Source organism: Columba livia, chromosome 4 (genome assembly GCF_036013475.1).
Source record: "Columba livia isolate bColLiv1 breed racing homer chromosome 4, bColLiv1.pat.W.v2, whole genome shotgun sequence".
NCBI classification, from domain to species: Eukaryota; Metazoa; Chordata; class Aves; order Columbiformes; family Columbidae; genus Columba; species Columba livia.
In genome coordinates this window covers 25,911,149-25,923,186 of record NC_088605.1, presented here as the reverse complement: position 1 = coordinate 25,923,186, position 12,038 = coordinate 25,911,149, and the positions used below count along the sequence as shown (strand labels likewise).

The following is a 12,038-nucleotide window of genomic DNA, read 5'->3' as shown; positions in this document are numbered from 1 at the left end:
CTCAGGGCTGTCAAACTGCGGCACTCTGACTTATGAAACGTTAAAAATAAAAAGCCGTGCGAGAGTTTGAAAGCTGCCTGTCAAACAGAGCGGTACCGAACCTCCCTCCGCCTGAACGGCGGCTTTGGAGCGACGTTTCAAACTCCCTCTCCGGATTAACACCTCCCCCCACGGCGCACTTCGCTTCATTTACACTGCGCATAATTGCGTAGGAGACCCCAGGAGGGAAGGAGTCCTCTCGGAGGATAAACACGGTTAGGCAGCCCCACAGGCTCCCCCGCCCGGCCTGCTGCCCTCCGCCGCCCTCTCTCCCTTTGCCCAGGCCGCCGGGCTGCAGCGCCTGCGCTGCCCGAGGGTCGTCGCCCTCAGCACTCCACCTCGCCCCGCCCGACCCCCCACTGCTTCCCCGCCCCGCCGAGGCTGAGATCCGCCGTCCCGGACAGTGGCACCCGGCTGCCCGGAAGGGGGACACCGGCCGCCCTTCCCCGGGGCTCCCCCCGCCCGCCCCTGGTGCCGGGCAGCGGCGCTGGCCTCGGCGTGTTCCATTCCCCTCCCGTCACGGGGTGGGGGGGGGGGGACGACGCACATCGGAAACCCTTTGCTGGCTCCAGAAGCGGGACCGAAACCGCACATAGTGCCGGTGCCCGGTTAGGTGCAGCGGCTCGGCAAGCCTGAGCCCAAAGGGGGCGGGAGATGGCGGCGGGACGCCGCGGGACGGAGAGGCGGGGGGAGAGGCGGAGTTGGTAGGTTCCGGAGGGCAGGCGAGCGCGGAGCGCTGGCGCCCCGGCTGTCAGTTCGGAGCGGCGGCGCGAGCGGCGGCAGGCGCAGCCGGGGCGTGAGCCTCCCGCCTCGGGCAGCCGGAGTAGCCGCCGCCGGGACCCGGGACCGGCGCCCTCGGCCCGGGCCTCGCTGCGGCGCGGGGCGCGCTCCGGCGTGCGGCAGGTGCAGGGCGCGCGGGCGGAGGCGGCCGCGCCGCCGCCCCAAGCCTGGCGGCGATGCCGGCGGTGCAGAAAACGGTGTCCGAGATCCGCTCCCGTGCAGAGGGTAAGTGCCGCCCGGCGCCCGCCTCTCCCCAGGCGTAGGCAGGGACGGGAGAGCCCGACTGGCGCTTTGCGACCCTCCAGCGCGGAGCCGCGGCGGGGCGTGCGTCGCGTGGCCGGGAGGGGGCGGCGGGGAGACGAAGCGGCGGGAGCTGGTGTCGCGCCGGCAGCTGAAGCGCTGCTCGCCGCGCCGCCCCTCACCGCGGCCTCCGGTCGCGCCGTGGTCGCCGCCCGACCCGGCAGGGGAGGAGGTGTCCGCATCGCCCCTTCTGCCCCCGCCGCACACCTGAGCACGGGGCAGCTCCCCCGGGATCGCCCAGGCTGCGGCGGAAGGCTCTCGCTGGAGCCGAGCATCGCCCCAGCGCCGGGCTGTCAGCGCTGCGGTGGCCGCGCTTTCCGGGCACTCTTGTATTTACGGCTCTGCATTGTCTGTTGAGGGCGGAGAGCTCGCGGGCAGCGGTTTGCGCGTCAGCGATGGCAGCGTCTCACGGGGAGTGGTTGTTCTGTTGTTTCTTCTCCCCGGTGTGTCTGGCTGCCCGGCCCGCCGGCCCCGAGCGGCAGAGGGGGAGAGACAGCGGTGGCTCATGGCCTGGGATAGCTGTCTTGAGGTATTCGTCCTGGGACTAAGTCGGCAAACTTCTTTTAGATGTAGGATGTAATTGCTCACTGATCATCAGAAATAAACGTTTCTGATATAGAGAACGTGCCGGGAAGCGTCAGACCGTGCTGATGTTTCATGCCTGAGAGTTGGGATTGCTTACCTTCACCTAACAACGTGTCAGGGGCTGCCTTGTATAAAGAATCACTGCATTGAAATTATCTTAATATAATATTTAATGCATGCAAAAGTAAAACTTGAGATCACCGATACCAAAGCAGTGTGTTGGGACAGCTTATGATTTTCTGTTACTGTAGGTAATTATAGCAGTGCCACTGTAATGCTGCATACTCCTGAGGCAGGTATGCAGGTTTTCTCTCTTTGTCTTAAAGTTTTTATACTTAAACCATTACATCAGGTTGTGGTGGGGTTTTTTTTGGTTTTGAGTTGTTTTGTTTGGGTTTTTTTTTGCTTTGTTTGGCAATATAGGGAGGTGAAAGTTTCTCATTGTATCTTTCTTCTTCCAAAGGATTTTATTTTTTATATGTTGGGGAAAGCATGAAGAAAGATAGATTGGAAGTAGTCTGTTATCTTGACTTTCTTTTCTGTTTCTCCCATGTTACACGCCTTCCTCCCCAAAAGTAGGTTTGTAGGAGGCCTGGCTCTGCTTCTACTTAGGTGATGTTAGCTGGCCAAGAAATAGCGTGCATCTTTCTATGAAGAAAGGAAGAAGGTCCGTCCTTCCAGAGACACTGTTGAACTGTGTTTACTATCAGAGCAGCAGTGCTGCTGTATTCACAGTGATTAGTAAATGCATTTGATGAGACTAGTTAAATGTCCAAATTTTCAGAGCTTAATTTCTGTTTGGTTCAAAACTGTTGGTTTTCACTGCAAGCTTAGCACAAATAAATTGGGAAAGATTGATGCTCCTAAAGTTATCCAGTTACAGGAATCTTAATGGTTATTAAATGAAAAAATGTGGTGTTCCCTAAAGGTAAATATCTAAGGCAGATGCAGTAAAAGGGGAAGAAAAAAAGAAAAGTCTAGTTTATGTGAGTAGTGTTCAAGGTTGGATGATTATAAGACAGTGGAATACAGAAGTTAAGAAACTTCTCAAAAATACTTTATTTAGGACTGAAAATAGATATGAAACTTCTTTTAAGAAACTTAAGTTCTGGAAAATGACATGATAGTTTTTGATTGCAGTGGTAGAGTTTTTGACTCATACTATACTAAATACAGTATTACTCAAAGAAAAATAATTTTGAAACTGTTACTGTTTTCTTAGATTAAGGTGGCACTAGTTAATTTTATTTATATTCGGTTCAGTTTCTTCTGAACTCAGCTCATTCACAATGAAACCAGTTTCAATGACTCTCTTACTTCTTTTTTCTTTTCTCCATAAATGGCTTCCAAGCTTACTTGGTCCAGACGTTTGGACTGTGTGGCTTGTACTTCGAAACAGTTCTTTGTAGGTAAATGTTACTATTTTCTAAAAAGGAGAACTCCAAAGTTCTCATCTGTATGCATTTGACAGTGAGTCTCATCCCTAGCATTTGACAGTGACATAAAGGAACTGTAAAAGCCTAGCTCTGGCCATCACGCGGGTCTCTTAGATAAGCACTGTGCAAAGTGATGATAAGACTGCCTTCAGAGACCTCCACCCAACTCTTACCTGCAGCATAGAGTTATTCTCTTATGTTCTTTGGAAGTCACTGATAATAGTAATCACAAACAGCAGCATCTATGAGTGCTGTTATGGCATGGACCACTGCTTAGAGTAGCCCAAGAGTTGTGCGGATCTAATAGACAAGCTTAATATTGCTTCCCTTATTCTAGAATTTTTGTGTTGTATCTTTGGGACTAAAGTCTCATTTTTCTCTCCTGTTACTGTCAGCAACTAATTTCTGCTTCAGAGATCTTTTTTTCATGGATCATGAGCTGCCTTATCAGGCTGGACTGTCTTGACATCTCAGAACTAAGCTCTCTCTGACATGAAGAGGCAGTAATAGTGTTATTAGAGAAAATCAGCTCTTGTGCTCAGATGAAACAAAATCAGAACTGTCAGAACCATTCAGATATATATCACTCCCAAGAACTGTTTGACAGTTGTGCAGAAAAATTGACACTACAGCCTATAAATTATTACAAAATAAAAATTGTAGGTGTTTAAACGTCTGTAAAACTTGTTACCTGCATGGCATTCTTCAAAACCTCTGCAAGTTCTTGTGCTCTTCATGGCTGATTCAAGATAACCATGCTTGCTTATAACCTTTTTTAACAGATATTTGTGCCTGTTATCCCTGTTGCAAAAGTCACCTGCAGTTCACCATAAGCCTAGGAAACGCTGCAGTTTTGAAGTGGTATATGTATCAATAAAGTCTCACTCAAGGCATGGAAGATCTGGCCTTCCTAAATGAATTTAAGAAATCACTGCCAGTGATTCACCACCAGTAACCTTAATTGAGAATTGTACCTGATCTGTGCTGTGGAAATAGCATCGTGTATCCTGCAGTTACAAAACACGTGGGAAATCTTTCAGTATTGTAGCCTATATCTAGCTTTATTAAATGAAGTAATTAACTGTGGTTACTTTAGCTATATATAGCTGCACAGTTAATATATGCATCTATTAAATAACATGAAATGGAGTAATTCAAGGCATTTTATTTCTTTTGAGAGACTGGGAGAGTGGAATTGTGGTTACAGTTCTTATTAGGCATCTCTGAAAATTAAGGCATTAATGCTTTTCCTCCATGTGTTGGTGGAGTTCAGTGAACTATATTAAGTTTTCAAGAAAGGGTAGAAATTTGAAGTGCCATGGTGCTGTCTACCCACAACAGCAGATAATAACTATTAATAGTTCTCCTTTCCCCCTGTACTCAGTGCTGGTGAGGTTCCACCTCAAATACTGTGTTCAGTTTTGGGCCCCTCGCTCTACAGGAAAGACACTGAGGTGCTGCAGAGTGCAGAGGAAGGTGGCAAAGCTGACAAAGAAGGGTCTGGAGCACAAGTCATGAGAAGCGGCTGAGGGAGCTGGGGATATTTATCCTGGAGAAAAAGAGGCTGAGGAGAGACCTTATTGCTGTCTACAGCTACCTGAAAGGAGGTTGTAGCATGGAAGGGTGTTGGTCTCTTCTCCCAAGTAGCAAATGATAGGACAAGAGGAAATGGCCTCAAGTTGTGACAGGGAATTTTTTTGTGTGTTTTTTTGTTTGTTTGCTTGGTTTTTGTATTTTGTCTGTGGCTTTTTTTCCTGACAAATCTGTTTTACTGACTTCATTTAGATCCCAGTGCTTCAAAATAGGGTCTAGCTATAACGGAGCGGTACCAGCAGGTTGGAGCAGCTCATTCCAGTTCCCTTCTGTGCTCTGTCCTCAGAAGGACAGACTGCTGGGTCAGGCTCCTAGTGCCTGTTCTGTCACCAAAGGTTCATCACAGCATTATGGCAATTAACTCCAAAGGCACCTTCTTTTTCATAATGGTACCCTCTTGAAACTGTGCTGCATTCTCTGGGAACATGACCTAGCAGACTTGCTCATATAAGAGGTTCTTGGCTACAGCACCAACTTTCAAAGCTTTTGAATGCTGTACTTTGAGAATAAGAAAGACATTTTTAATGATTAAGGGAAGAGAATTAAAATCCTTCTGGTGACTTGACTGAGGGTTTTCTTTCCCTCCCTTACTTTCCATATTATAGTCTGTATTTACCTTTGTCTTGTTATGGCAATAAGACTTTTAAGGTGTGAAAGATGAAACTGTTAAACGACCCTGCCTAAAGGAAAATATTTGAACAATGTTTACTCTTTACCGTTTATTGTTGTTTTACTAATTTAGAAACTTTAAATCAAAACTGGTTTAGGAAGATTCCCTGCAAATATTGTCTGTTGAAACAGAGTTTCTTCTTCTAAATTTGTTCTTGTGAGCAAAAATATGTTCTTCAATTAATTCTCTTGTTGGAGAAAGCACAGGTTAGTTGTTTGGAAGCCTTTTTTGTTTGTTTCACTGGTTATTTATTTATTTGGGTGTTGTTGTTGAAGATGATGTTTTTGCTGGCAAAACCGAAAACATGTAATCTATGCAAAATACACATTTTCCTATTTTGGTGGGGTTTTTGTTTGTTTGGGTTTTGGTTTTTGTTGGGTCTTTTGTTTGATTGGTTGGTTGGGTTGGGTTTTTTCAGGTACACTTTTCATCCTGGGAATTATCAACCCAGTCTCCATATTTGCAGATTTCACAGCAATTCGGTTTCCATTTTTTTCTTGCCTTTTCCTACTCTTGCTTATAATTTATTTCTATTTCTTCAATTTTTAAAAGATTGAAAGAAATCTTTAGTCAAAACCTCAATTATTTGCTGAGTGACTTTGATGAAATTTGTAATGTTTTGTGCTTATCCATCAATAATTTCCAGATTCTGTGCTTCACTAGCAAATAACTTTCAGGGTGCAAGACAGAAGATTATGTACGGTAATTCTAGCTTATGCAGCAGCTTTGCAAATAAACTTTTTGGTTAGGGCAATAGTTGTATTCCTTTGCTGTTGAAGCACGTTTTTTGTTGGTGTTGAACCTGTGCTGCCCAAATAATAAAATAATCAAAATATTATATCAAAAGGTGTATTGTGAATATTAAGAAGAAATTAGTTTTGAAACTTGCTATTTCTGCATAATAGTGTGTCAGAGCAGTATGGCATATTTGCTTTTCCTATTTTCCTTTTTAGAGTGCTGACTTCTCAAGTCAGATGCTTTTCTGTCACTGGGAGCATGTAAAAATCTATGTCATAGAATCTGTTTGATAATTCAGCTGTGGTTAAATATCAGCAATGTTGCAAGCCACAGCAGAGGAAGTCTTGGAATATATTTGTTCTTCTTTCTGAAAAGCAACTCTTACTAGTACAGCATCACAGTTCCTGTCTGAAATGTGGTAATTGCTGTTTTACTACAGTTAAATACATGTAACACAGCAGTGACTACACTTTTTATTTTTAAGAGATTAAAAGGATTGCTTCATCTTAAGTCCTTTTTTCTTTCCACACTACTTTTTAATCATCAGAATTTTTTAACAGCTGATGCTTTGGTGGTGTCTGTGCTTTTGTTATGTTTTGTTTGTTTTGTTTTTATTCTTCCTGCCTGGATTCTGTACTTCACGTGTTTATATTTTTTCCTTGTTAACTTCCTGAATGTTTGGGTCAATGCTCTCCTGTTGTCTTGGTACCTCCTATTTGATTACAGAAGGGCAACCGGCTCTTTTTAATTTTTGATGTGTGATAAATGCATCTTTTCAAACACACCTTCACCAAAAATATAGCTGTGTTCACTAAGAGGTGATCTGGTGAAATTTCCGTTCTCAAGAATGGAAGGTATGGGTATGGTTCTGTTTGTTCCTGTGATTACTTGTAGGCAACATTTTTGTGACAGGATGGCCTTGTTTTTTCATTAATAGATTGGCATCAAATCAGTTTGTATGAACTCAATGGATCCTCACTATTCTGGAGGAAGTTACTTAGCACTTAGTAGCTTTTTTTTTTTTTTTTTTTTGAAGTGGTGAAGTTTTATGCAGACCTGCTGCACTGATATGTGAGGCTTTTTTTTTTCAGTTAGCGGGTAAGCTGTAGCTTATAGTTTTGGTTTTTAAAATTTCATAGAAAGGTAGCTCTTAAAAGTCAGGGAGTAATGTACTGCAGTTAGACTCAGGTTTGCGAGTGTAGTTTGATAGATGTCCTACTTCATACTGGAAAGTGAATAGTTGAAATGATATGTGCCTTTAATGTGATTTCCTGTAAGGTGCTAGTTTGCATCAGGGATTGTATCAGTGGAACAAATCTGCAATCTTAATTTCTTGTTTAGCAGTCTACAGGCTAGAGGAATTTCAAATGAACATATAAACTGCCATAGCATTTAACATCCTCCCTTGTTGAAAAGTGTATCCCTTTTTAAATTTACTTCCTGACATTACTTTGGGCCATTTGAGTTATTCTCAGATTCTTTACTCACCTTATGTAAATAAAATATATTTAAGATTTCCTTGCAGGTTACATTTGAAAAAAAAAAAAAAAACCACTATAATTAAATAAAGCTTTTGATGACTTAATCTGTTTATGCTAGATGAGTGTAGGCAAGACGTGGCAGAAATTGGAAATGCTTTATGTTAGTTTTCTGAAGATGTGGAATACAAACAAACTCTGGGAATGCAATAGATAATTTTTAGTTGCAATTCTAGTGAATGCATCATGTGGGAAGATGCCCAGTTGTGCTCAGGGTGGTGCCTACGAACATACAGTCCTGTATCTGACAAATTATTGGAAAATTTCACTTACAAAACATAATATATTGACTTGAAGAACGAAACTGTTGTAGGGTAGGCCTGACCCACAGACGGGCCAGGGTGGTATATTGTCCCTGAAGACATTTGGCTTGCTGAGAGCCCAGAAGCGGTGCCTGAGCTTTGGCTTCTCTTGCCGTTGTGCAGCAGAGAGTACTCTTTGACCTCAGGCAGTTCTGAAAATCAGCAGCTGTGTGGCAAGAAGAGTGTGCCCAGTTTCTGGCCAGGCATCAGGCATCTGTTAGCTAAGTAGGACAGATGCAGGGGTGCAGAGGAATTGAAACTCAGGGGCACTGACTCTTGACTGAAGTTCTTGGGTAGGTAGTGTAGGCAAGATAGGTGATGTATGGACATTTAAAGAGATAGCATTGTGGGAGGGTAGGATGTGAAAGTTCTACATCAGATAGTGAACTAAAATTTTATGTCTTTCTTTTTTTTACACTCTTTCTGATAACCTTATATAAAAGCAGAGCATATCAAAGAGCATTTTGTGTCTCTTGTGGCTTGGAAAACATGGTAGTCATTTAAGCACACTACCGCTTTAGATGATATGATAGCTTCAGTAAATGCATAAGCTCTTAGATATTTTTGTGTACATGTACATACACACACACACACATATATATATATATATATGAACACACAAAAACAGGGAAGACAAATTGTATCTCTTTGATACTGAGCTTTGTGTATCAGTCTAATCTGTGTACTCTAGTGAATGTATTCTAAAGTTTAGGCAGGGAGGTGGTGGGACATGTAACCTTTGAAGCTTTCAAAATAGTATAATGCACCTAAGGCAGAAGAGCTGGTTTTACCAAAGCTGCAGGGTATAGAGGGCTATGGGTGATGCTCAGAACTTAATTCCTAAGATTGCTTTTTAAGTGAGAATGGAAAAAAAATGAATTCAAGGTAGTAGGATGTGAGGCAGTGAATGTTTATGGAGCTCCTCAGAACCTTTTTGCTGTCATTTTGATTAAAGGAAAGCAAATAAATACTGTAGTACTGATGTATGAAAATAAATGTCTATACTTTGGCAATCTTTTTAACTAATGGGTAATATATAGTGTTTAATGCCTGCTAACATTTGCTTTAACTCTTCTCACTGTTAATATTCAAGGCTTATAGTGGCGTAAGTTTTTTAATGAATGCTTTAAAATTAAAATAGTACATTCCACAAATGTGCAAACTCTCCTTATTTCCTGAATTTAGGCTAGATTGGTACTTTTGACACAGTAGTTTCCAACTTTTTTACCCAAGTGCTCTCACAGGAGCCATATATCGTGTTTGCTCCTTCATCGAGCAACTGGAAGGTAAATGTCCTATACCCATGATGAAGGTGTGCTCACTATGTAATGGATTTGGGCTCAGTCAGCTACAGATATGAGATTGGATGTGCACCTGCGGCTTGACTGAAAACCTAGTTGCCTTAAAGATGCACCTATATCCAATTGTGTTATAGGGATATATGTCTATGGAACTGCATGCTGGAGGTTGTGCATAGCCAATTGTATGATGGTTGTCCCTTCAAGGAGAGGTGATGGCAAGAGTAGGAAATGGCAAGTGTAGTTGGCCACATGTGCCCATGTGGTTCCTTGAGTTGAGGAGGATTGTGTGGATGCTTGTTCAGGTGGGCCCAGTCTGTTAGGCTGGCTGCGCTTCCTCTGAAGGGTCCTCTTGAGGTGCATACTGGAGCTTCAATAGAAGTGTGTTGGATGGGTGCCTCTCATTGGGGGAGCTGGAAGGAAGGAAATAGAGAAATTGCAATGGATGGATGTAGTAGTGAAGGTTTCCTGCAAAGTAATAGAATCTGTGAATTCTGAATAGCAAAATGGCAAGAAATTACAAGTTTCTGCTGAGTCTTCGCATGGTATGTGGAGACTTGACCTTGCAAGGTAGCGTCTGAAATATATCTTCTGGATATAATAGATAAGAGGCTGTATAGTGGGCCAGTGGACTGGAGGATGACTTGGATTTCATATAACCTGTTTGTAAGGATGTACAGAATATACTAAAAATGAGCTTTAAGTTTTCATTTACAGCCTTAATTATCCTTGATATGCATATAAGTTCTGATGCACAGTTCCATTCTAACATCGTTCTTTTTCTCTTTGTTTTTTTCTCCTTTGGCTTACAAAATGAACAGTGTGTATTTAACAGACAACTATACACACACAGATTATTGTTATAATTTTAAAACTTTTTGGTGACTGATTTATGCCATACCTGTGTTGACAAGCTCCAGGCAGAATAGACTACTTAGGCGTGTTAGTCATCGATGTAGTGGCTGAGTGGTGGACAGAGGTGGTGAAGAGTCTTGAGAGAGAAATACATTGGTATCCCCTTTTACAGATGAAACTAATTATGCAGATTTGTACAAGATTCCTCGTAGTTTATAGAAGAATATATGCAAAGATCAGCTTTCACTGACTAGTGGAGGCAGGTGCTCGGAATTTCAGTAAGTCTGGTAATACCATTTCAAGTTAAACACCCATGAAATGAAGAATCTACTGATGTCAATTATCTGGGAATAATCTGGCTAATGTCGTGCAGAACATTTGTAGCAGGTAAAGGAATAGTAATTCAAGATCACTCAGCTCAAAGAGAGATGAGAATTTTTTAGGTTTGGGCTTTTATTCCTTTTTTCTTTCTCTTTTTTTTTTTTTGGTATGCTCACTTCTGGGTTCACGTGCATCAACAGAGAATAGTGCATTTCATATTACTCTGAAGCAGCACAAGCTATATAACTGTACTCATTATTTCAGTAGATTTCACAATTATTCAATATTACAGCTTTACAAAGCACCTTGGCTAAATAGTTTTTTAGTTTTTAAATGATCATTACTTGTGAGAAATGCAAATGCATTGAGTTCACATTCACAATAGATGTCTTTTTTGTCATGAAGTGCATTGAATCTTGTGTATTTGTGTATATAAATCTGTTTATGTGGAACACCATGTTGTGTTTTTACAGGCTATGAGAAGACAGATGATGTTTCAGAGAAAACTTCTCTAGCTGATCAAGAGGAACTGAGAACTATATTCATCAATCAGCCCCAGCTAACCAAATTCTGCAACAACCATGTCAGGTATTAATTAGTGTTTTTCTAACACATATTTAATTTCAGAACGTTGCATGTTGCATAGCAAATATGAAGAAAATATGCTGTTTATTCCACTTCTGCCATTTCTTTTGACCACTAGTTACAGTCCCAGACTCTGGAGGGGATAATGAAGTGAAATGAGGAGAGCAGCAGAGCTGTTTCAATTACAAACCTGACCCTCTAGATTTTTAAGGACAGGGTGGGGAAGGTATGGATGCTTTACAGCTGCACCATCAGCATGTCCCTAGTGTATTGATTTGTTCTTCAGCTTTCAGTTCAGCTGAAGTTCAGTTCATCTTTGAACTTATTTCTGGTAGTTGGATGCCAATGCAGATGGACTTCACATCAACATGGCATTGTTTGTGCTTTGGAAACTCTGGTCTTAGTCAGTCAGCTACAAAGATGCTGTGGTTCCTTATGAAACTAGTTTTGAATTTCAAGTTCAGGCTTTAGGACTCTGCTGGTGGTTTATGTTGTGGGGTTTTGTTTGTTTTTGTTTAATTTTAAGTAATAAACCATACTCTAATGTCTGTTTAGATCTTATCCTCAGTTCTGTTGTTAAAATTGAAAGTAGATGAATCGCAAAGATATCTTTGTCCCAAGTAAGTGTGTCTTCTGACAATACCTTTGATAATATGCAGGACTTCTATAGACATTGAGAATAATGTGTTGGAGGTTTTCCATACGCTTAAGAAAATTTGTAATGCTTTCAGTTTGTGTATGCAAGTTGTCTTTTCTGTCTTTTTGTTTGTTTCTGGACAGTGTTGAGCTTTTTCCTCCTTTAAATTGACCTTTATGCAAAGTCAAAGTAAATATTAGTAAGTTACAAAGGAGTTAAAATATTCTTGCAAGTCTTTTGCTTGTATGTTTTTGGCATGATTATTCTCACTGTTACTGTTTTAGGACCTTGAATGGTAGCATTGTTCTTGAAAGAAAAAAAAAAGGCTGACAAAGAGCTGGGAGCTCAAACCTTTTGTGAT

The 12,038-nt window shown here is 42.1% G+C and overlaps 1 protein-coding gene across 8 annotated transcripts in view; it reads left to right on the top strand.

Annotated features, from left to right (window-relative positions):
• The first annotated feature begins 439 nt into the window (after positions 1-439).
• The window catches only part of ATP8A1 (ATPase phospholipid transporting 8A1), a 107,297-nt gene continuing 95,698 nt past the window's right edge, over positions 440-12,038 (top strand). For 3 of the 8 annotated variants that reach the window (XM_065060794.1, XM_065060790.1, XM_065060791.1), the window contains exons 1-2: positions 442-1,044; positions 10,929-11,043. In XM_065060794.1, coding sequence (XP_064916866.1) covers positions 996-1,044; positions 10,929-11,043 — 164 coding nt within the window. In that variant the 5' untranslated portion in view covers positions 442-995. Of the gene's footprint in view, positions 1,045-1,175; positions 1,649-10,928; positions 11,044-12,038 lie in introns of those variants that run through there. The other 5 variants (XM_065060792.1, XM_065060793.1, XM_065060796.1 and 2 more) reach the window with 4 other exon arrangements.